Source organism: Sapajus apella, unplaced genomic scaffold, assembly GCF_009761245.1.
Source record: "Sapajus apella isolate SASKATOON/1434 unplaced genomic scaffold, GSC_monkey_1.0 scaffold6, whole genome shotgun sequence".
In the NCBI taxonomy this organism is placed as follows: Eukaryota; Metazoa; Chordata; class Mammalia; order Primates; family Cebidae; genus Sapajus; species Sapajus apella.
In genome coordinates, this window is record NW_022436946.1 from 1,197,179 (window position 1) to 1,222,730 (window position 25,552).

The window sequence follows — 25,552 nt, forward strand, 5'->3', positions numbered from 1 at the left end:
TTTAGCTAAGTTAATGTTTCAGTTCCATATATATTTTTGAATTTCCATCAATGCCTAACACCATTTTTTCTTTCTTCTTAAAAAAAAAAAAAAAGATTTACAAGCACTTTTACGGCACTCGAGAAAGTAGGCTGAAGGTTCATAATAATAATTTTCCTTTTAAAAAACATCCATCAGACCAAAATAAAATCATTTTAATTAACTCCTTCCTGAGTAACTAAAACCTTGGAATGTGCTGAAAGGTTATAATAAATAAGACAGTCAAAGATCAACTAGCTTAAAAGGTATTTTTTTTTAAATTAAACTATGTAAAATGTACAATATGTTTCATGAAGTACAAACTGTTGGGCCCAGGGCCAAAAAGATGCTGCCATGTTTGCCAAATAAGCTGATGAAGTGCCTTGACTTTTAGGACCTAGAGGGTGTTGGTTGGGACAAAATCCCATTAAGGCCCCGCAAGTCAATCCATCAGTGTCTTTTGTGGTGAAGTTATAATGATTGCTGCTGAAAATAAACGCCTTTGAACACACAGGTAAAAGTACCCAGGTAAACTTGCAGTAAGAGGATGAATTGTTCTGAATGACCAATTGTCCCGATGTTCTGACAAGGGCAGAGAAAACATAGCCAACTCAACTTGATTTTCAGATTGCGAGATTGCACAGTGTGTAAACTCATCATCATTCTTTATATGGAATTCCATAGAAATGACTCACAGCGTACCAGGCAGCAGTTCCTGTCCTGGTTTTGCATATGATAGCTGCTCTCCAGGTTGTTTTTGAAAGTATGCCTAATGGTAGGGCCTTGGTCTCTCTGAACAGAACAAAGGATATTTCCTTCTCTAAGAACATTTCCCTTAATCGCTTCTCTGCCCCCATCCCCTGAGGCAGAAAGAAGGCTCTCGAGCGGCCAAGTGCTGGACTCTGTGCCTCTGCGGTCCCCGCCTTCCCTAGACTCCTGTGGGCTGGAGCCTTCTTACCACACATCTCATGATAAAGTAGCTTTAGCGCCCACTCGGCAGGTTCCCAATGACTTGCTTTATATCTTGGCTACCATCCAATTTTAGTGAAGGAAGAAAAAATCCTAGAGAGACTTGGTGGTTTCTGAAAAGTAGAAAATGTGTAGCTTGTGTAAACTCAGGGTCTTCTTTACTATTAACTACTCCCAACTCACACATTTGCTAGGGCTGGCTCTAGGGGACAAATACTGAACAGACAAAATTTGTTGCAAGTATCCCTCCTGCCACCATTACCAAATCTCGGCTTCTCGGCTAGCTGTTTATCGTCTCCCCAGGAGAATGTGTATTTTCAGGACTTCTTTAAGGTGAAAACATTTCAGAACCCAAAGGAACAGATTTCTAATGACCAAGGCATCACTGACAGGTGGCAGGGGAGGGGCAGTGGGAGGTGAAAAGAAGACATACCTTAGGACAATGAGACTGCCCGACATCTACTCGCATCCCATTGGAGGCAGCCACCTACTTACAAAGCTGGCCAAGCAGTCTCTGCCCTAGAAGCTCTTGCTACTTCTCTTTTTGATGACTCAGGTAAGAGTTCTCAGGAGCACACAGGTCCCATAAGAAATGGGACTCTACGTGCACAGAATTCAGGTAGTTCTCGGGTAGTTCTGCCACGTGCACAGAACTCAGGACCCCTTTTGCCTGAAAATGGGTGCCTCTAAGGGGACTAGAAGTTACAATAGTACATAGTACCAGGTCCTATAGGACGCAGCTTGGCCAGGGGTGTGTTTGACAGATTGTATACCATCTGTGGTCAGGCTCAGAGAAGAGTCAAATGCCTGAGCTAAACTGGTTCCTGGAACTTCCACTTAAAGCAGTGCTGGGAGAAGATGTTTCATACTGGGTGCAAAGGACACAACCTGCCCTTTCCCTGATGCCACACGACTTTCCGATTTATCTGTCTTGTCTACATTCTTCCGTACACAGCAAACCAATTATTTTCCCTGCTAGGCTACTTTGATATCTGTCAGCATGGTGCTTGGAAATGGAATGTCTGAATGGAGCCGGTCATGCACTTTGACCTTGAAAGGTGCTCCAGGCTGTGGACTGGTTGGGGATGTGGTACAAGCTGACTTGCTCTTCCGGAGATAATTACGCTGCTCTTGCTGAAAGTGTCCCCTGAGAAGGACCAGAGGCAGAACTCTACCCATGAAGGTAGAAACCACTTACCCAGGGACATCCTCCTCCTTAAAAAAAAAAAAAAAATTAATTGAGACAGAGTCTCACTCTGTCACCCAGGCTAGAGTGCAGTGCTGTGATCACAGCTCACTGTAACCTCAAACTCCTGGGCTCAAGTGATCCTCCTACCCCGGCCTCCTAAAGTGCTGGGATTACAGGCTTGAGCCATGACACCTGGCTCCTTCCTCCCTTTTGATGCCCTAATCTGTCTTATCTTCTCTTAGATCCTTCCGGAGTAGATTCCCTGGGCTCTGAAGTGATTTTGTATTTCTACTGAAATTTGCAAGTCTGGATGTCTCCTACCATTGAGGTAATATTTTTATAAGTCATTTTACAGATGATAAGTTATTCGGCTATGGGCTATATTTCTCCCCCTTTTCCCATCATATGGGGTGGGGGGAAAGCTGTTTTATGACGAGATGCCTTGGGATGGAGCCATCTAGTGTAACTGGGAAAGACCCAACGAGCCAGGAGAAAACACAAAATAAAATTAAACAAATAAAACCCGCAAAACCGGGCATCTCCCAATGACCCCAACATGTGGGAATGTTTTGTTCTTTTTAATGCACCCGAGCATTAATTTAGTCCCTTAAGGATTTTACTTCCCCAAACAAAGAACTTTCTGGAAAAGGGAGATAACGCCATGGAAGCAACACGGTGCTGCCATCACCTCTTATAAATATCTTCCAGCCACTTTTCGTCATCCTGTTCTTCATCATCGATTGGCTCGTCAGTTTCCAGTGGAGTTGGGATAAAGAAGTGTGGCCTTAGTAGGGGCTTGCTGACGCGAGACTTAAGTCCAAACTTGCGCTTCAGCAGGTGGAACTGCTCTTTGACATAGTGGTAGAACTCGTACTCGTACCTCATCCGCTGGTAGAGGATCTGCACGGCCTCGGGAGAGGGGACAGTCTTCTTCACCGTCACAGTCATGTTTCCAAGCTTCCTGTGCTCTGGAAGAGAACCGGGGTTGCACATGAGACATCGTTTGCAATGCTTTAGCTTAGGTGGAATCGCCGTGAGGACCCACATGACCTGTACAACTCCGGTAAGGAAGCAACTGCATATCCAAGTATCAGAAGACAAAGGTTACTGACAATATTTGGGAAGGTTTACACAATTCTAGGTGTTAAGGTCAACATTAGTTGACAAAGCCCAAGCTACCTAATTTCCTTTCATTGGATGTGAACCATGTGCTTGGACCAAATTCAATTATTAATTGTGAGTTCTACATTCGTTTGAACAGCAGAATCTATCTGTTTTCCCTCTTTCATTTCCTGTTAAACCAGGAAAGGGCTTTACCCTCAGAAGGAGGCATGGAAGCGCTGTCTAACCACTTCCTAATAATCTTGTTTTGTAAGTTTAAAAATATTGACATAAAGTTTAATTTGATACAAAATCCATTTCCATTTCACTATTTCAACAATGCATTTGTCCAGAAAGTAAAGGAAAGGCTGCCAGGTTTCTTAACATAATTTACAAAATTTTAAAATTTATTTTTACTTTTTGTAGAGACAGGGTCTCACTATGTTGCCCAGACTGGTCTTGAACTCCTGGCATCAAGAGATCCTTCTGCCTTGGCATCCCAAAGTGCTAGGATTATAGGCATGAGTCACTGCACCCAGTCTAAATATAATTTAACTGTTGTAAATTTTAATTTTTTTGTGGTAAAATATATATAACTAAATATGCTTAATTTTATACTAATACTTAATAACAAAATATGATCTTTTATATTCAATGCTGAATAGCATGAAAATGTTATATATATAGGGTACAATTTTAACTATTTTAAAGTGTACACTTCAGTGGCATTAATTATATTTACCATGTTGTGCATCACCACTATGAAAATCCTTTCATGAGTCTATACAAAAACTCAATATTCATTAAACAATAACTCTCAATTCCCCTCCTCTCCTTACTCCACCCTAGGTAGCCTCTAGTAGACGTTCTATCTTTATGAATTTGCCTATTCTTAGTACTACATGTAGGTAGAATCATACAATATTTGTCCTTTTTTTGGTCTAGCTTATTTCACTAAGCATAATGTTTTCAAGTTTCACCCATGTTGTAGTGTGTATCAGAACTTCATTCTTTTTAAGGCTGAATAACATTCATTGTATAACTAGACTGCAATTTATTTATCATTCCATCCATGGAGAGACACTTGGGTTGTTTCCATCCTCTGCTTTTTATAATGGACATTTGCATTCCAGTATCTGAGTCCCTGTTTCCAATTATTTTGGGTAGATACCTAGGAGTAGAATTGCTGGGTCATGCAGTAATTCTAAGTTTAATGTTTTGAAGAACTGCCAAACTCTTCTCCACAGTGTTTGTACCATTTTACATTTCTACCAGCAATGTGTGAAGGTTCCAACTTCTCGGAATTCTCTCCCACAATTGTTATTTTCCTCCCTTTTTAAAACTGTAGCCATCCCGGTAAGTGTGGAGTGGTATCTCACTGTGGTTTGGATTTGCATTTCCCTAATGACTACTGATAGTGATGCTGATCTAATGGTTCCCCTAATTTCTAATGACCTTTTCATGTGCTTGCTGGGCAAGCACACGTCCAACAAGTGCTGTCTGTTTGTATATCCTGTTTAGAGAAATGTCTATTCAAGTCCTTTGCCCATTTCTGAAGTGGGTTTTTTGTTTGTTTGTTTTTGTTGTTGAGTTGAAGGAGTTATTTATATATTCTGGATAATCTGCATATATATCAGGTATATAATTTACAAGTATTTTCTTCCATTCCATGGGCTGCCTTGTCACTCTGTGATGTATTAAAGTTTTTAATTTTAATGAAGACCATGTTATGCATTTTTCTCATATTGCCTGACTTTTGGTGTCATGTTAAAAAAACCATTGCCAAATCCAAGGTTGACGCATAAAAGTTTTACATTTTAATGGAGACCATTTTAATCTATTTTTCTCTTATTGCCTGTCTATTGGTGTCATATGAAAGAAGCCATTGCCAAATCCAAGGACATGAAGATGTGCCCTCACATTTTCTTTTACAATCTTGTTTTTGATTAAAATTTTTGTCACCAAATTTGAATAGGTATATAATTTACTAAATATAACTCCAAATGCCTATTTCCAAAATCAGACTAATCTGGGGTGGGTCACTGCTCACAGGTCTTAAGTGTTCCTTTGTGTTTTTTAAAACACAGTTTAAAAAAATCTGATGAAAGACAGACAAGAAACAAAGAGTTTTAAGCCAAACATTGAGAGGCAGAGGAAAAATAATTCTCTCATTGAAAGCCTCCTTCAATCCCTTTCTCTTAGAGAACTATACATTGTGTAGGGTTTTGTTATCTCACACACACACACAAAAAGTAAGACACCTGTAATTAAAAATAAATTCATTAGTTAAATTGTTTGGCCCAACCTGGCAAAGGACCAAAGGGGATAAGCAAAGAGGAGCCTAGATCCTTGTAAAGAAGTAATTTGGGAATCTGTTCTATTTCACACCCTCAAAGCTCTTTGTCTTAAGGTTGAAACAGTAATTTCCTAAAAACAATGGACAGCAAGGATAATCAAATAAATTCCCTGACTACAAAATGATCTAAGAAATATCAAATGTTTAACCTAGAGCAAGGTAACTTTCTAGACTAGTCTTCAATTGCTTGCAAAATGTTGGTCTATATAATTGATTTAGTTGACTTGCTATAAATGGTTATTAACTTTAGGCCAGAAAAACTTTGGGAAGATTCTTTAAAAGTTACAGCATGATGAGTTTATACATTTCTCTCTTTGATTATGATGAAGTGACTGGGTCAACTGCTATAAGGCTACTCCTAGTTCATGACAATGAAACTCTCTTTCCATTGAGGGAAGAGAAGGCATTCGGCCTTCCTCTATAGCTGGGGTGGGGGAGTTGGTGGATGGGCAGAGCAGATAAATAACTCTGTCAAAAGTGACATTATATCCTTCTGAATAGACATTTCTCAAAATAAGACATACAAATGGCCAAGAGGTATATGAAAAAACTCAACATCACTAATCATCAAGGAAATGCAAATCAAAACCACAAAGAGATATCATCTTACTCCAGTTAGAATGGGTATTACTAAAAAGACAATAAATAAAATATGCTGGTGACAACGTGGAGAAAAGGGAACTCTTGAGAGAGATCCAAGATGGCTGATCACTAGCAGCTCGGGATTGTAGCTCCCAGTGAAAGTGCAGAGAACGAGAGGATGCCACACTTTCAGAAGAATTTTTGTTGCTCACGTACCAAGAGATGCCCAGCGGAGGGGCCCCACGGGTTGCCAGCGTGACTCTTGTGGACAGCGAGGCGGTTTTGCCGCTGCCTTGGTGCGGCGGTTCTTGATGCAGAGTCAGAAAAGCACCATCAATCATAACACTGCTGTTTTGGCCCGCACAGTGGGTTGCTCAGATTTTAGCGCTGGGAATCAACAAGTTGGATGTCCACTCAGAAACCCAGTTATAAAGACGGTAATTATAAAGACCACAGATGGATAAATTTATAACGAAGGGAAGAAAACAGCCTAAAAAGGCTGAGAATACCCAAAATCAGAACGCCTCTCCCTCTATAGGGGATCACAGTTCCTCATCAGCAACGGAACAAGGCCTGATGGAGAATGAGTGCGTTCCATTAACAGAAGCAGCCTTCAAAAGGTGGATGCTAAGAAACTTCTGTGAATTAAAAGAACTTGTTCTAACCCAATGCAAAGAAACTAAGAACTTTGAAAAAAGGTTTGATGAAATGTTAACAAAAATACACAATTTAGAGAGGAATATAAGTGAATTAATGGAGCTGAAAAACACAACACGAGAACTTTGCAAACTATGCACAAGTTTTAACAGCCGAATCGATCAAGCAGAAGAAAAGATATCGGAAGTTGAAGACCAACTTAATGAAATAAAACAAGATGACAAGATTAGAGAAAAAAGGATCAAAAGGAACGAGCAAAGTCTCCAAGAAATATGGGACTATGTGAAAAAACCTAATCTACGCTTGATAGGTGTACTTGAATGTGATGAAGAGAATCAATCCAAGCTGGAAAATACACTTCAGGATATTATTCAGGAAAACTTTCCCAACCTAGCAAGGCAGGACAATATTCAACTCCAGGTAATACAGAGAACACCACAAAGATATTCCTCAAGAAGACCAACCTCAAGGCACATAATCGCCAGATTCACCAGGGCTGAAATGAAGGAGAAAATACTGAGGTCAGCCAGAGAGAAAGGTCAGGTTACCCATAAAGGGAAGCCTATCAGACTCACAGCAGATCTCTCAGCAGAAACCCTACAAGCCAGAAGAGAGTGGGGGCCAATATTCAACAACCTTAAAGAAAAGAACTTTCAACCCAGAATTTTACATCCAGCCAAGCTAAGCTTCATAAGCGAAGGAAAAAATAAAATCTTTTGTGAACAAGCAAGCACTCAGAGATTTCATCATCACCAACAGGCCTGCTTTACAAGAGCTTCTGAAAGAACCACTACACATAGAAAGGAACAACCAGTATCAGCCTTTCTAAAAAATACCAAAAAGTAAAGAGCATCAACATAGTCAAGAATTTACATCAACTAATAGGCAAAACAGCCAGCTAACATTAAATGGCAGTATTAAACTCACATATATTATTATTAATTCTAGATTTAAATCGACTAAATCTCCCAATCCAAAGACACAGACAGGCAAAAAAAGCCAAAACCCATCAGTATGCTGCATCCAGACCCCTCACATGCAAGGATACACAAAGACTCAAAACAAAGGGATGGAGAAAGATTTACAACCAAATGGAGAGCAAAAATAAATAAATAAATAAAAAGCAGGAGTTGCTTCAAAGCAACAGAGATCAAAAGAAGCAAAGAAGGATATTACATAATGATAAAAGGAACAATGCAACAAGAAGAGCTACAGATCCTAAATATATACACACCCAATACAGGAATACCCAGATATATAAGACTTATAAAGAGACTTAGACTCCCACACAATAATAGTGGGAGACTTCAACATCAATATTAGACAGACCAATGAGACAGAAAATTAACAACGATATCCAGGATTTGAACTCAGATCTGGAACAAGTAAACTTAGTTAACATGTATAGAACTCTCCACTTTAAATACACAAAATATACACTCTTATCAGTACCACATTACATCTATTTACAGGTTTAAATGAAATATTGGTTGGTTGCTTGTTTGTTATTTTCTTCCCTCATTTTTTTTTCATGTCTCTATTATTAAGCACAATTATAGGCACACCCATTTTTAGACTGCATTCTAGCCCGGGCAATAAAGCAACACCCCAGTTCTCTCTCCCTCTTCCTCTTTCTCTTTCTTCATCTCCTTCATTCTTTTTTTTAAATTCTTTTTTCTTTCTTTCTTTCTTCTTTCTTTTTTTTTAGGGAAAAAAAAAGGAAAAGGCAGGATCTCATGGACCCCCAGAAAAGGTCTTGAGGACCATAGAAAAAAATAAATAAATAAAAAATAAAAAAAGAAAATGGAAGCTAAGTAGGATAAATAAAATGGGTGATTAAGCTAAGCAATACAGTTTTGGGTTACAATGAAAGCATGTCAATGGCTTTGTGCAATGGTTGCCTTCCTTGTGACTTCTTGCTTGAAACTCACTCCCAAAGAGGAGATTAGATCTGGTTAGGATGATAATCTTTTGATTCTTGGAAAGTATGATTTAAAAAGGAAATTCTAAAAAGCTACGGGGTTTTTTTTTTTTGGCATTTTATTTGCAGAGTGCCTAAAAAAAAAAGAAAAGAAAAGAAAAGGGAACTCTTACACACTGTTGGTGGGAATGCCAATTAGAACCGCCACTATGGAAAACAGTATGGAGATTTCTCAAAAAACTAAAAATAGAACTACCATGATCCAGTAACCCTTCTACAAAGTATCTATCCAAAGGAAATGAAATCAATATATCAAAGGGATACCTGCACTCCCATGCTCACATGTTTACTGCCACACTACTCACGATGGTAAAGACATAGAATCAACCTGTGTCCATCAATGACTGAATGAATGAAGAAAATGTGGTATTATACACAATGGAATACTATTCAGCCATAAAAAAGAAAGAAATCATGTCATTGGCAGCAACATGGATGGAACTGGTGGTTATTATGTTAAATGAAATAACCCAGGCACAGAAAGACAAAGATCACGTATTTTCACTCATCTGTGGGAGCTAAAGAAGTTGACCACATGGAAGGAGTAAGAAAATAGATACCAGAGGCTGGGAAGGGTGTGTGGGTGGGAGAGAGGGTTGAAGAGAGGTTGGTTAATGCGTACAAATGTACAGTTAGAAGGTCTAAGTTCTTATGCTCCATAGCAGAGTAGGGTGACTATAGTTAGCAACAATGTATTGTATATTTCAAAGTAGCCAGAAAAAGCTTGAAATGTTCCTAACACAAAGAAATGATAAACACTCAAGGTGATGAATACACTAGACACCCTGATTTGATCATTACACGTTCTATGCATGGAATAAAACATCATACATATCCCATAAATATGTAAAATATGATATATCAATAAAATGTGATATTATGTCCTTCAACTACAAGTGAAAAGAACCAGGACATATTTGCATGATGAGTTAACTGACATGGCACGAGATGGTGACAGTCCTGGCTGAGCCTGACGCTTTGTGGTGTATTCTTATAGTAACAGCTAAAGTTAATGGGGACTAACGTGTAGCTAAGCACGAGAACACACAATCGCACTTAATCCTCACAATAATGCCTTGATGGAAGAGCCATTTTACACATGAGGAAACTGAGGCCAAGATTATAACTTGTTCAAGGTCACACAGCCAGGAAGTGGCAGGGGCAGGAGGCTCCTGGTGACAATCAGCTGCCGTGCTTCTGCTGTGTTGTTTCTCGGTGTGGACAGGTGAGCAGGCTGGAACTGCTTCTGACACCTTTCTCCACCGTGTGGTAGCGTGTAATGGCCACTGTCCGCACCTAGAGCCCCATGTACTACACCTCATGTTGACTGAGGCACCCGAACTTAACAACAGATCTCATAGGAAACTGCTAGGTGTTTTGGAGGGAATGGCTAATGGCTTTATACTCTGGAAGAAGAAAAGGGGCTGATAAAAAAAATTGGGCTTGATCATCTCTGGGTCCAATCAGAAAGCCCAGTACCCGCAGAGTCAATGACGAAAACCACCCCAACAGACACTGTTTGGAGAGTTCCACCTCAGACGTAAAACTGTGCCCTGGTGCTTTATTTGGCTTAAACTTATAATTTTATGTTTCTAGTAGGAAACATTCAATCCCAGGCAGAAATTGACCTAGGATCTGCCATGTTTGGAAAAAGACAGACTTTTGGTGATGACCAGCATCTAAAATCCCAGAGCACTCCATCAACTCTATGACTAGAAAGGACTGGCTCTGACGATTCCACTCAGAGCCCCTACCTTGACATCTTTTATCCAACTTTTATAAAGTAGTGAGAGGTCTTTCATAAGATTTATATTTGATAAGATCCCAGGTGGCCTTTCTAACCACATTTTAATTATATGTCCCCTTCCTAGCCTGACGAAAGTGCTCTGGCTGCTTGATAGTGCTAGTTGGAGCATGAGGCTGAGCCCTATGTTTTCTAGAACACTCTACAGAGAGGACAGCCTTTTCAGGCAAGAGGAAAAGGGGACGTTTTCATGTTCGGATACAAGGTAAGAGCTTTAAAACATTTCTTGAATAGTTAGGGATCCAGGGAGGGTGACCCTCAAATAAGGCACCCCGGTATGCGGATATTTCAAATTAAAGGCTATTGGAGACCAGTACATACTGGATGAAGCTGTTCTCTGAAGTTTCCTTATCTACGTAGAAAGTGTACCTGCCAAAGAGAAACAAAATTGACTTCAGCCTCCTCCCCTAAAATTTCATTAACCAGAGAAGATCAAAACTCATGTCACAGAGGAAGGGATTGAAGATTAAACACCACACCCAGAGCCCAGACAAACATTGTCCCAAACTATTGCCTGTTCTCAGGTCCCATTCAATTGCCAAAGAGAATTATTTACCTTCCATTGTCTGAGCATTGGGCCTATTCATTCCCTTTAAAAATTGTTTACTATTCTTCAAAATTGCCACATTTAACCCCCATTTCCCCTCCCTTTCCCTATGAAGAAAGGTATAGAAAGAGCTTGACTTCCCTGGGTTATGGTGTAACCACTCTCCTATGATTTTCTCCAGTGCACCATTTTATTTTTAAGAGGCAGGGTCTTGCTCTGTTGCCCAGGCTAGAGTGCAGTGATACACTATAGCTCGCTGCAGCCTCAAACATCGGGGCTCAAGCCATCCTCCCCTCAACCTCCTGAATAGCTGGGACTACGGGAGTGAGCGACCACGTTCGGTTCATGCATATTAATAAATTTTATTCCTTTTGTTCCTATTAATCTGCCCTAATGTAAGTTCATTTTCAAGAAAGCTTCAGAGGGTGGAGGAGAAGCTTTTCCCGTTACCCCTCCAGTAACAACAGATGGCCACGTGCATTTCAGTTACCTCAGTCTTCTTTACTCATCTTAATCCCTCCCTAAATCCTCCGTCTAAACATGAGGGTCAGTATCAGCTGGTTCGGCAGATTCTTATGAGATCTAATGTTTCCCTAAGCCCTAGTTTTGCATTAATATCCAATTCTTGCTTCATTTTTCTACCCACCCTGCCTCCTTGGAGCCGGCTTCTCTCCCTCATCCCCTCCCTCTTCTTCACTGTCAACCTCTCCCTCTCAACTGGCTTCTTCCCATCAAAATTCACTTCCCTTCCTCAGGAAACCCTTGTCTCATACACCCTCCCTCTTTCATTTCTCTCTCCTCTCCATCACAGCCCAACTTCTTGAAGAGCTGTCTACGTTTGTTATAACATTTTCAGCTTACGTACGTGACCGAAGTCACCAAAGCCTGCTTTCTGTTACTTCTGTACTCCACTCAGTTACTCTCGCTTCCTTGTTGATAGCTGAGGGCACCTCTCAGTATGACCCATCACACTGTGGGCCACGTGCTCCGTCTTGAAGCCCTCTCCTCCCTTGGCACCTGCTACCGTGTTTTCCTGGCACTCTTGCCTCTCTCCGATCACTCCCTTTCCATCCTTCCTACACCCTCCTCCGTCCCAGCCTGGCTTGTAAAGACCAGTCCTCCCGAGGCTCTGTTCCAGCCTCTTCCCTTCTCCCTGGTTACTCCCTGGGTGGCAGCATCCAGCCCTCTACCATTTAGTCCGCATAGCACTGTGGACAACACAACGAACAGTTTATATAAACAATGACAGCTCTTTTGACCTTTTGTTTTCCACAGAGCTGCCAAATTTAATAAGGTTAATGACATTGCCAGAGGGTTATGTCGCGGTCAGAAACAGGAGTGCTATTTTATGCCAGGAGAAACAGAGACTCAGATTCAACCAATATGATGCGGAACTGTCATTATGAGTTTGGGTCGTTATATATGTAGTTTGATTTGATATTCTCAATAACCCTGTGAGGTGAATATCATGACCCCTCTTTTGCAGATGGAGAAATAGAAACCTACCCAAGGTCACACAGCTGGTTGGTAAGTGAAGAAACTGGAATTTGAGTCTGGGTCCCCATCTGTGTTGCAGTTTTCCTAACTGTAAGCACTACACCATAACAGGGCAGCTTTCGTGAGCCTGCAGAAAACTATCACCTTCATATGGAAAGACCAGAGGTGGTTTGTCTTGTATAATAAGCAGAGAATTCTAAAAAATCTCATTTCAAAGACATATGGATGTGTATCTTCCTGTATGATAATCGGTGCTATGGAAAAGTCATTCCATTGCTAAGTGTTCCACACTTTTTGTAAAGTGCCAGACTTTCCATCCAAACAAAACAAAGCTACATGAACTATGGAATCAGCCTCTCTCCAGACTGCCATAATAGCAGTTCTAGAGGAAGTTGTTAGGAATTTTTTTTTCTGACTGTTGTTATTTCAGCCACAAAACATTTATGTTTTAAAAATCTCTACTTACTAGTAGCATCCCTTCCCTTGTTAGGTGGACATATACTATAGGATTAACCATTAAGAAGTAAAGACCTTACCCCACAAGCATTTTCTGATCCTAGCAGGAACTAAGAATGACTTCAGGGGGCTCACGTCTCTTGTGCCATTTTGAAAGAAAGAGACAAAAACGGAATTTCTTCTATTAAGGCAGAGTGGCAAGAAGGCAGCCCAAGATCGGACTGGCAGGCAGTGTGTTGTTTGGCCCGTGGGGTATTTTGTTTTAGAAATTGACTCAGTTGTTGTAAGGCTTGGTCTATTTCACACGGAAATCTGGATTTCTGGCTTCTCTCAAAGGGCGGCTGCATTCTCCTGGAGCCAAGTGACTGCCCCTGTGAAAGGAGCCAGGGCTCTCCAGTTTGCCTCCGACCCTAAATGCCAGTTCATTCTTTTAAGTTACCTGCCTGGCTGTTATAGAAATTCAAGTTTTATACTTCTGCTTTAAAGATTTTTAAATTCTGGCTTTCCTAAACCTAGGGAGTAAGTGCTTCTCGTCAAAATTAAGGCTTCTATGATAAACCTAATCGGTGTACCCAGTGTCATCTTCCTTCCCTCTTTCTGCAAATGGTTGAACAACGATTCTGCATCATGCACAGGAATTGTTGCAGTGAATGGGGCATCATCATTAGTTGGCACTTTCAGAACTTTCTCTGTGCCAAGTACTGTGAGACATCTAAACACACATTTAATCCTTATAAAACTCCCACTGCTGTAGGGCCTTTATTATCACCATTTACAGCTGTGACACTGGAATTTAGAAGTTTGCCCAAGTTCACACAGCTGGTAAGTGGTGAAGCCAGAAGTTGGATGTGGGGAAGTCTGACTAATGAGCCCAGGTTCTTAACCCTCCACATTACCGACGGGTGGATGGAGCTCACAGTCTAAGGGAGATGCCTGCTCACAAGGCTTTTCACGTGGGGGCAGAGAGGACATCTCACTCTGATTCATTTGCTGGAGCCAACGTTTTTTCTGCTTGGTCAGAAATCCTCACTAGAGAGACCAGGCTTAATGGGCTTATCTTAAGTAATCTGCATGGAGTTTGGTCTTTCATACTCACTATATGATCACAAAGATTTGCTATATTTGCTGTGTGTGCACATCTGAGGGTATAGGTTCTGTGTGTGTATTTCAACCAAGAGATGGAAAACTTTTAGGAGGTCTCTGAGGCACTATCCACCTCCTGAAAATTTTTCTCTAGATTTTGTTCTTAACATCTCCACCAGGTTTCATTTAGCTGTTCTTCCAATGAGGCTTTTTATATGGAGAGTGATCAGGACAAAAGCGATACCCCATTTAACTTTGTATTTCCACAGCTCAGCACCTGGGCAAACACAGTGCTCCTCTGTGCAGGCTTCTTGAAGGAACAAAGGAAGCCATCAGAAGGATGGGGGTGCTGTCAGATTCGAGGAAGGCTCGACTATGTCTGTGAGGTGGAGAAGCAGACAGCTGGGCACAAAGTCAGTAACTGACGGAGCTTCACAGAAATTCCCGAGACCCACGAATGCTGGGTCCTTAGTGGGAGGCAGTCTACCCTTCCACCTGGGGTTTTTCAGCTCCCGCTGGGGTCTGTACATTTCAGTGTTTCACTTTGCGGTTTTGTCGCCTTTTGGGACCGACTGTGCTGGCAAGGCACATTTTTCTGCCTCTCTACCTTAATTCATCAATACATTTTGGCAAAGAGAAGCTGTGGCTTCGGGATGTTTTTAATATTTAAGTTTTTTCTTATTTACCTTTAGGGATTTGACTAAGGGTCAAATAATCCCTTTAGTTATGTTCATGATAATTAATGCAAATTTCCTCAAAATAGGCACTGGTGTTGAGCTACGAAATACTCAGAGGAGGGAAAACTAAAAACCAAAACCAAAACCAAAACAAAAAAACACAACTTTTGACCCCTCTATTTAAAGAACACAATAGAGATTTTTTCTTTATAGACATGTCCAATCAGCCATAGAGTAAGGGACACAGAAGGACAGACTCTTCTAGGATCTGTGCTGTTCCTGGGGAGGGAGTGGCAGGGACCCCGCAGAGTAGTTACGGTCCTGAGTGGAGATTCTTCTTACAGCTGACCCCAGCGACATCAAAATCTGTAGCTGGCCACCCAAAGCTAGTAGAGAATAAAACCTGGCATGAGGCCAGGAGGGGGCTGCTTTCTGTGTTATTAAAGCTTTACAAACAGGGGTCCAAACAGTGCAACTTCCAATGCAACTCCTGAGGAGAAGCGCATCCCTCTCATTTTTGTAGGGCTTTGTGGATTAATGTGCTTTCACATCACCCCTCACTACCTTGCTCAATCTTCCCAGCAATCCATTTTACTCACAGATACCAAGGGCCCCAGAGGTCACAAGATTGGCTCAGGTTGTTTGGCCAGACGTTTCAGTCCCGAGACTGGAAAGTGGGCTTTCTGATTCCCAATCTTGCACCTTTATGCTACACCACAGGCTGTTAATTTCCAAATTGAGTGGAAATCTATAACCACCCACTTCTCCTTGCCCTGTGTGTATTCTGGCATTCAGGGAATCTGCTGAAAAGAAGGGCTTGAATGTTCTAAGTTGAGGGGAATGCTTTGGTAAGTCTGGGAGGATCTGGTGAAAAAGCTGCCAGCCAGCAAAAATGTTTTCACATGGAGAGGGACTGTGTCTTTTTCATTTTTAGTTCCCCAGTGTCCAGTTCCACGCCTGGCACCTAACAACCCTCCATAAATGTTTGTTGATTTGGAATCTGTATTTTAAATCCATCTGCAAGACTGGATTAACCCAAAGGGCAACTTTCAGTGTTGACTATGCATACTTCACTTTTTAGCTAAATTCCTTCCTTAGTTGAGGGTCCTTCCTGAGCAAACTTTGCATTTCTGGAAATTGAATTTCTGGACGGTAGGCTGATAGAGAAGGTTTGGATCACAGGCTGCTCTGGAGAGGTAGTGGTATTTGCTTTTCTTAGCCACTCCGTTGAAGAACACTATGTTACGGTGACAGAACACTTGCAAATACTTAGCCGAGCTTAAGACATACCATGATAAGGAAGGTTCACCACAAACATAACTAGCTATGTAGAAGCCACTGCCTTGCAGCTAATGAATTTATGCTGCCTATGTTACTTACGAAAGATTTAGTGAATCTTTAGCCATTAACTAAAGATTCAAACACTGTTAGTAAGAAGACACTTCTTTGTGTGACCTAACTTTGCTGTATGAATGCTGGTCAGTTACTTAATTTGCCATCACTTTTGGTACTTTTTAATGATGTTTCTCCATTAGCAAAATGGAAGTGTTTTATTTAGAAGGAAAACATTCATTAGATCACATCCATTTGACCTATGTGCCAAGGCCTTTGCTGTGGATGCAGTTTGAACTCTGGCTCTTTGGTCAGTCTTCAACACTTCCTGGTGGAAGAACTTAGCCCAGGCTTTTGGGAGTATCCACAGAAAGCTGGTGTCTCAGGGAAAAGACTGCAGGGAAATAGTTCTACTGAGAGCTTGGAAATACATCTCTGCCCAGCACCAGGCACGCCCATCTGCATGGAATGCAGATGTCAGTGGACTGCGCACAGATTCTGGTTTGCCAGCCCAGGGGCTCCTCCCAACACCCTGCCCAGCAAACACTGGGACTTAACTTCTGGATGTGATGATAAATATCACTTGCCAGTAACCTGTCTGCATGCAAGACTGGCATGCAAGACAAGCATGATGTGCTTACTGCCCAGGATTTTGCTTTGATTTTGTTTTACTGGCCAAGATTTTGCTTTAATTGTGTTTTACTGCCCAAGATCTGAACATTTTTGCAAACATAGCAGCTTCTCCAACTCTGCTGCATTGACATTGTTTGGACTGGTTCATAATCTTCAGTACTCCTAAAGTCCCTTTAATGTAAATAAAAAGGAAATCACAGACCTGTTCCTGGGAGTCCCCCTTCCCACCTCTCTTCAGCTGTCAAACATGCATAATGGAAAAACGGTGTAGCCCTGGCTCTGGGCCAGAATAAACAATCTGGAAATACTGTATAAACCCAGCTGCTGCACCAGAGGACAGAGGCCTCGCTTTATGACCTCCGAGATGGTTAACCATATGCAAAATAACAAAAGCTCAGCACCCGCTTGCAGTGTATTTTGATGCTGGGCTGGCTCTGGTATTACTTTCCTTGATCTGAGTGAACGCACACTCCGCGCTGACCAGAGCTCTCTCCCCTTAACAATCTGCACTTGTTTTAACCTGGCCCAGCAGAGATTATGTGCACCAAATGAATACTACATTAATAACAACCAAATGTGAGGCCAAAGTTTGCCACGAAAAGAAATGAACATGGTCAAAAGACAGGCATCAGTTCTACAGCTTCAGGGGAGCTGAGTGGTGATAACTGAGAGGCCTGGCTGTTTTAAAAAGCACCCTGTCTAAGAAACTGACTTACTCATCACAGAACATCTAGATTACAGCCAGAGATTTCCAGCACACAGGGATAAAGCACACTTTCTCAGGTAACAGGGGTGCTGAAAGTCACGGTCAAGTGGAGCACTTGGAGTGGAGGAGGAAGTATCGTCCGTGTACTCCCCAGGGTTGGCAAACGCCTGCCACCTCTGTTCCTATACAGCCCTGCACCAAGCTGGCCGCTCCCAAAACTGTGTGAACATGATGCTTGTCACAGATACAGTAAACTCATTTCCTGAATTATATAGGGAGGCCACACAGTCCAAAGAGACGAAATACAACTGCAGGGCCGCCGGACTCCCTGCGCTGCCTCCAAGGGGAATGAATGTGTGTCACTGTGGCTCACTGTGATATGTGCTGAGCTACATTTGCCACTCAGACATGATCGATGGCATGTTGAGAGCACCTTCTTGGTGCCATGGCCGTTAAGGAAGGAAAGAACAAAAAGCACTTCATGGCTGCCTTGGGGCTGAGGGTTGGTAAAGTAAACAGAAAACTTTTGGGGCATGTTTTGCAGTCTTTTATTCAGATCTGGAAATATAAATGATTAAAAAGAATTTGAGCTCGCTTGGACTTTCAAGGAAATCTTTTCTCTATGTAGCCAAGTAAAAGAAATGTAAATAATTAAAAATAATTTTAGATCACTTGGACTTTCAAGAGTATCTTTTCTCTATGTAGCCAAGTGAAAGTTCATGACTTTTTTTTTTTTTTAATGCAGAAACTGCTAGGTTCCTTTGATGAAAGGGAATGAAAGGTTTCTAATGTACACACTTTGCTTAGATTTTTGGCAGCAGGAACACAGTAAAAGGAATCAGGAAGAGAAAGTATTGGCCTGTGTGGGGTAGATCACTGAGGGCCCACCAAAGCCAAGGCACTGGGCCCCTGTGGAATGGAAATCAGCCCAGAGGGGGAATGTATTTTCAGGAACATCACAGAGGTGGGTCCTAACCCCATGGAACTGGAGGTGAGGGCAGCTCATTGGATGGGCTTCCAGGTTATTGCCTGAGGGATCCAACTCCACACTACGTATGCCCAGAATCTGCTGAAATTGCTATGGTGGTGGAGATTAGTTATTTTCTTGCCTAGATTTTTTTTTTTTTTTTTTTGCTTAGTCATCAATGCTGTGCTGAGCACCTACTAAGCTCAATGCTTGATTCCAGGAAATAAGAGAAATGAAATAAAAGCTAAAAACACAGGCTCATTCTTCGAGGAGAAAGAGTAAACAATAAAGGGAGAAACAAAGTGCAATCCTTCCAACAACTTCCTGGGCAATCTGGAGATCCCTGTTTCACTGTGGATGGGATGGATGATCCTCACAGAGGGGCGTCACAGGAGGGAGAAGAAAGGGGGATCACAAGGAGGTGGCATTGAAGGACATCCACCTTTTATGTCCTTCTGCAGGGCCAGGTGAACACCTTGCTGGACAAACTTAACGTACAACAAATCACCCAAAGAGCCTGACGCTTGCAGAGATTTCGGTTCTGAGTCGCTGATCAGCATCTCAGCTCCTGCTGATGTGGGAACCTTCCAACCTCACTCTCAGATCCTAATGCCTAGACCTGAACATGTCAGGGCTGGAGGAGACGTCCAGGCTCAACTCCTCCTGTTCCAGACACAGGCGCTGAGAGTAATCAGTCCTGGGGCAGCTTCAGTTCCCTCCACAACCACCCCCGGGGTCAACAGCTCCGACTTCTTGGCTTTCCCTGCTGCCCGGATTTACCAAATGAAGGGCAATTTGCTACATTTCTTTTCTACTCAAGTTCAGCATCATGGCCCAGACCATTAAAAAGTTGAGATATTTGTTTGAAAGTATATGCTACAGTAAGTATACACGTGTGCTTTCCTCAGCATAGTTTTTACCACTAAAATGCTGGCTTGTACATGAGGATGGCAATAAAAGGATTTATTTTCACAACAACAATTGAACCAAACAGTCCTGTTTAAAAATATCTACTTCTAAAAGAAAACTTATTGGAAGACTTACTATGTCTTTATCAACAAAATGTATCTCTTTCTTAAAATATACTTTTAATTTGATATAATTATTGAGAAATGTGTTTTTATTGCCTTTGTTACTTTTTTGTTACTTTATGGAAAAAAATAAAGGCCAGAATCAATGCCTGATGAGGTTTTCATCTGGATAAAGAAGATCAAGAGAAATACTAATGCAGCAGTTCTAAATTCTTTTTGTATTTGACAATTTCATAAGCTCTGCTTTTGCTTTATGGACAGGATTCTTTTTCTCTACTCCTCATAGTCTGTATGACATTTGCAGGTGTAGGCTACTTCTCTCTGTCCCTCTCATACGCGCACACACACACACACACACACACACACACACACACACACACACACACTCTTTCTCTCTCTCTCTTTTGACGGAGAGGAGGCCCTCTCCTGGAATCACACTTCATTACCTACATGTAACCCTGATGATGTTAAAGCCAATTGCTGACACCGTCACTCTGGGCACTCCACAGAGGGTGATATGGCCACAGGACAGTTCTTGTCTCATTTTTTAATGTTGGTCTATTATTTTTTTTCTCCAGAGTTTCATACAGATCAAGGTACCTAGCTAATTCCACATAGGATCATCAGGAAGCCCCTCAGCAGTTCATAAGCTTCTTAGCTTTAACTTCAATTTACAAAGTAAATTTTTTTTCCTGGTTGTGATGTACACATATAAACATACTGTATACGGGTATATATCATGTGCATATATACATATACACTTACATATATGTACATATACACATATGCAAACACATAGTGAAGTTTTTAGGAAACGTAGGAAGATAGTTAAGAATATAAAATAACTTTTAATCAAGCCACAATTTTTACTGTAGTAGTATATTTCTTTCTAGTCTTTTTCTTTTTTATGCCTATGAATTGTAAAACACATCTGTGCTATATTGTTTATTTAGCTTTATCATCTTTAAAACTTAACTATCCATGAGCATTTCTCCTGTATGTTTATTATTACCAATTATATCTTTAATTATTACCAATTATATTTTGCAATGTGTTTTTATATGCTCCATTTTATAGATGCCTTAAAAGTCATATAACCATCTGCTTCTGTTAGATAATTGGATTTTCTGTTTCTACAACTCTAAATAATATAAGATGCACATCCTTGTTCACAAGCAATCATGTGCCTTTTTGCTTATTTCCCTTAGATAAATGACAGCTTGAGATATTGAGCGGTAAGTTTTCGTCTTATAGCTGCTAAGGTCTTCAATTCTGCCAACTCTTAAGATACCACTTACCTTCTGTCGTCAGACATCCTGAAACTTTAAGACATTTGTTTTATTGTTACATGAAATCAATCTATCACCTACCTCGCTAAAATTTCAAAATGCACAGGGCCTTTTGAAATTCCTGCATCTCTTGACTGTGAGAATGTAAAGGAGTACAGTGGTGCACTTAGTATGAGTGTATGGTTGCTCGTAAAACATTTAGTGCACCAGAAATTCTTAGTAAATTACACCACGGGATGACTATAATCACAGTGATGAAATCTTTCCTTATTTTTGGATTCTGTGAACTGAGTACTCTGTGAACTGTGAGGGCTATCACAGAACCTAGTATTTTCTTTATAGTTAATTCACAATGCCTTTTCTTTAACAGAATATATCCTACTGCATTTATTGTTTTATTTTAACATTATATTTGTCACAATCATCAGTCTCGATGAGTGAACCAATGGAGAGTCTTAAGAGCCAACAACCTGGATGTTCCCTCTGGAATGTTAAACATGGGGAAATTTTGATAAACCCTTGAAGGGCTGTGAATGAGGTGGCTGTTCATGGAAGCTGAACGTGTAGATAAGTGAGATATTTAACCTTATGCCCAGGCATTAAGAAGTTAGGTTAATAGGAGGTGCTACTCAAAATAACCATTCCCAAGTCAGGAAAGTGTGAAATGAAGTTCCAAGGATGCTGTCAATTCTCCTGGGAGAGTTTGCAGTGTTACTTTAAAATTAAATGTACTTTATCTGGGTAACCTGTAGCCCACTGGTAATACTCAGTCTTAGGGGAATGCAAATTAACAGCCCTACCTCCACATTCTCTCCCTGTTAAACACCAGATTTACAACCACACACTAAATAAAATAGTGTGGATATCTAAAAATATCCAAATAGCTTTAACCAGGCAAAACCCTAAGAAAAAAAGGAGATGAAACTGCAACCTTTCCATTTGTATGGGAGGTCCATTTGTTTTGCTTAAGGAAAGTTTGAAATTGACAAGCTAATGTCAGTAGACACTAGGACCATGTGAGGGGAAAAATCCCTGGGTATCATGGCTATGACATTAAAAAGCAGGGGTAGGCCGGGTATGGTGGCTTATAACTGTAATCCCAGCTCTTTGGGAGGCCGAGGCAGGTGGATCACTTGAGGTCAGGAATTTGAGACCATCTTGGCCAACATGGTGAAACCCCACCTCCATTAAAAATACAAAAATTAGCTAGGCATGGTGGCACATGCCTGTAATCCCAGCCACTCTGGTGGCTGAGGCAGGAGAATCACTTGAACCCAAGAGGTGGAGGTTGCAGTGAGCCGAGATCATGCCACTGCACTCTGGCAATAGAGCAAGATTCCATCTCACACACACATGCACAAAAAGCAGAGTTAAATGTTTAATATGGACACTGACATACTATAAAAACATTACAGACATATTAAAACTTGCAAATGTAATCTGGGAAGAAAAAAATTAAAACATTTCACAATATATTTTTAAAACGTTTAGTGTAGTACAAACTCATATTACTATTTGTAACCAGAACTTTCTCCTAATGAGAAAAATTAAGCTCTTTCATTCTTCTGACATATGAAAGAAGAAAAGGAGAGGAGCATTGACATGCATTAGGTTTAAGGTCAAGAATAGGCTATAAATGAAGGTAGTTGGGATGATTTCTTGAGCTGAACTTTAATGGCCAATGGCTATTATTGAGAAGCTGCAGAAGCTTGTGATGTCAGATGGAAGAGAAGGGACTGATTGGCAGGTTGGATTTCACGCAGAACAAACTTAAAATTGTGGTGCAATGCACCGGTCATTAGCCACCAGCAATCCCCTTATAAGACATGGGTGGAAGTGACAAAGGGAAAATGAAAAAGAAACAAACAACCAATGCTAGAAAGACTATTCTGCGAATTAGAAGCAGGTAAGAAAGAGGTGCTAGTGTTACGTGCTCCTTTAGGAAATGTGCTCATAGGTATCATTAGGCTCCATTAGGACTGGTTCACTTTGGAAACTGCATCAGAGACAGGTGGGGGAGGGGACAGGGGAAATGGATAACTTGAATGACATTGAAGGCATTCTTAAAAAGTCTGTTCAAAGGATGGAAAATCAAAGATGTTTGAAAGAGAAAAGTCAACAAATGGAAAAGCTGTAACCCATTATAGTTTAGTTTTATTGGGGCATGAAATGAAATTTCACGATGTTCTAAAAACAACAACTTGACTGCATAAAACTGAATTAGTGAATTGGCATTAAATCCATACCATATTTTAAAAAATCTCATTTTGATATAATAATAGAAACTGGTTAGTTAGGTCATAGTCCTCTTCTTCAAGTCATGCACAGTTAAAGAAATATTTCCAAAAATTTCTAATTGCTCCTACATTCTAGCAAAACCATACATCGAAATGCTGGTTGATTTATGACTTTCCAGTAACCTTCACTCTCAAATGGCTTCTACCAAATGATTTATTTGCTTGGTCTATGCCGAGGTGACCTCCTGGTTGGGCTGAATGCCGTCCTTTCAGCACAAAGTGTGAAGGACTGAGTCCCCATTTCTTGAGTTTCTGTGAGAGCTGCGGGTTCTCATGCAGATAAACTGTGAGTCCTAGGTTCAATTTTGAAATGTCTTTCTTTCGGATTGCTTGAGCCCGGGGGGTCTAGGCTACAGTGAGCTGTGATTGCACCACTGCACTTGAGCCCGGGCAACACAGTGAGACCTTGCCCAAAACAATCAAACAAAACACCCAAAACACAAAAACCGTGTCTCTCCTTCCTCACCATTTCTCTTTGGAGAGAAAAGAAAATCATTGACAATTTCTGACCCACTGAATAATGTAAAGTGGCAAAGTGTCACACCTTTGCCAAAGGCTTCTAATTTCCGGCCTTTTTCGGGTCTACGGTGTTCTATGGTGCTGTTTCACCTCACTCTTATCTTTCCTGCCTAGTTTCCTCTCTTAGATTACAAACTTAATCTACTAAACGCCCACCCCCAACAACAGCAGAGTTTTCATAAGATCTGTACAAAGTCATTAGTTTTCCCATTAAGCTTTGGTGTCCCCCCAGCCCAAGCATGTGAGATGCACACAGAATCTGGATAGGAGACTGCTAAGACAATGCTTCGTGTCTGACACTTTTTAGCTATAAGCTTGAGATGATGTGGTTGAACATCAAAGGCAGTGGAACATGCTACCAGGAATCAGCGTGTCCTCACTGAAAACTTTTACACCACTTCTACCAAAAAAAGATTAAATTCTAACGGAATGCTACTTAACTCACCACCTCTTGGGTTTTACATTCGACAATAAAACGAAGGCCTACTGGTTACTGGTTGGCTAGAAGGGAAAGCAAGTGAAAGCTCTTTGGCTCTTCTTTGGGTAGATTTAATCCCACCCTACCCCTCCCTTCCTGAACATTTACAAAACCCTCTGGAGCACAAGTATTTCTCTTTCCTTCCTTCTCCATTTTTTCTCCCACGAGATCCAAAGTCCCAGGAAGGGAGCTTCTGGGCATGGGGAGATGGAGTGAGAACAGGGTAGGGAACCACATCCGCTCTCAAATTGTGCTGGTGTCTTAGACAGGGGTGGCAGATGGTGGCATGAGAGCCATTATTCCTACCCTGTCAAGCTCATGGCAGCCATTTCACAGAGATCACGGCCAGGCTCACTCTGACTATACTCATGCCAAGTTTTCTAGCTTCTGTGATCAACTGTCCAGAAAGGCACTAGATATGAGCCCCAATTCTTGCACTTTTTGGCTAAGAGAATGCTTCAAAGGCTGTTTGACCATCATGCTTCTGTGCATTCCCTGAAGTATTTAGACCCTGTGCTTTAATAAATTAGTGGTTGCAACTGAGCATGTAATTCCTTCTATCCACTTAGGATGTTTATGAGATAATTAGTTCTCAATTTCTTACAGCACCATCAGTTCACTTCCTGATCAGGTAGATCACATGAGCGACTATTTTTTCTGAAGCATGGCAAACATAGTTGAAATCAGTTGACATTAGGTTACACTTCATAGAGCATAAAGTAAATAAGTCATTTCCATAATTGTCATAGAAAAAACTGCTCAACACAGAAGTTTGGGTTTATAGACACAAAGAAGAACATAGAAGATTGGGAAAAAATATGACCCTGAACACGAGCATGGAATGTTTTCAAACTTATTGATATTCACAGCCTTTATTTATAGCATCTTGATCGTATTCATGAGTCACAAAGGGCTTTGTGGAAATATCTGGAGGCCAATAATTCTTTTTAACAGACTAATGAGACCAAATTACTATTAAACTGATTTCAGTAGTTGGTAACCATACTTATTTCTGGTAGACTACATATTTCAAGAAAACTTTAAAAACCAATGTCACTGAATATCAATTCACTATAAATTTAACAGCGAATGTGTCATAAAGTATTTTTATATCTAAACAACTAAAATAATAATGGGAGCCTAAAAAGACTTTTTAAAAAGTATTCACTAATCACATTTTGTTCTATATAATAAATCATGCACTCTAAGAATTTTTAAAACTCCAATGGATACTTGCTGTAAATAAACTGGAAAGGGTTCCCATTTTTGCTTTGCTATTTTAGAAAAATAAGCAGTTTTCCTTGGATTGTTTGCTTTCTTAAATTCCATTCCTCGATTCATTAAAGCCCTTATGAAAACCAAAGCTGTTGACATGACTGAAAC

The 25,552-nt window shown here is 40.8% G+C and overlaps 1 protein-coding gene across 1 annotated transcript in view; it reads right to left on the reverse strand.

Moving 5' to 3' along the window:
* Positions 1–25,552, reverse strand: part of UST (uronyl 2-sulfotransferase) — a 321,292-nt gene continuing 295,740 nt past the window's right edge. Inside the window, exon 8 of the mRNA XM_032274507.1 lies at positions 1–3,144. Within this exon, the coding sequence (XP_032130398.1) occupies positions 2,861–3,144 (284 nt within the window). The 3' untranslated portion in view covers positions 1–2,860. The remainder of the gene's footprint in view (positions 3,145–25,552) is intronic.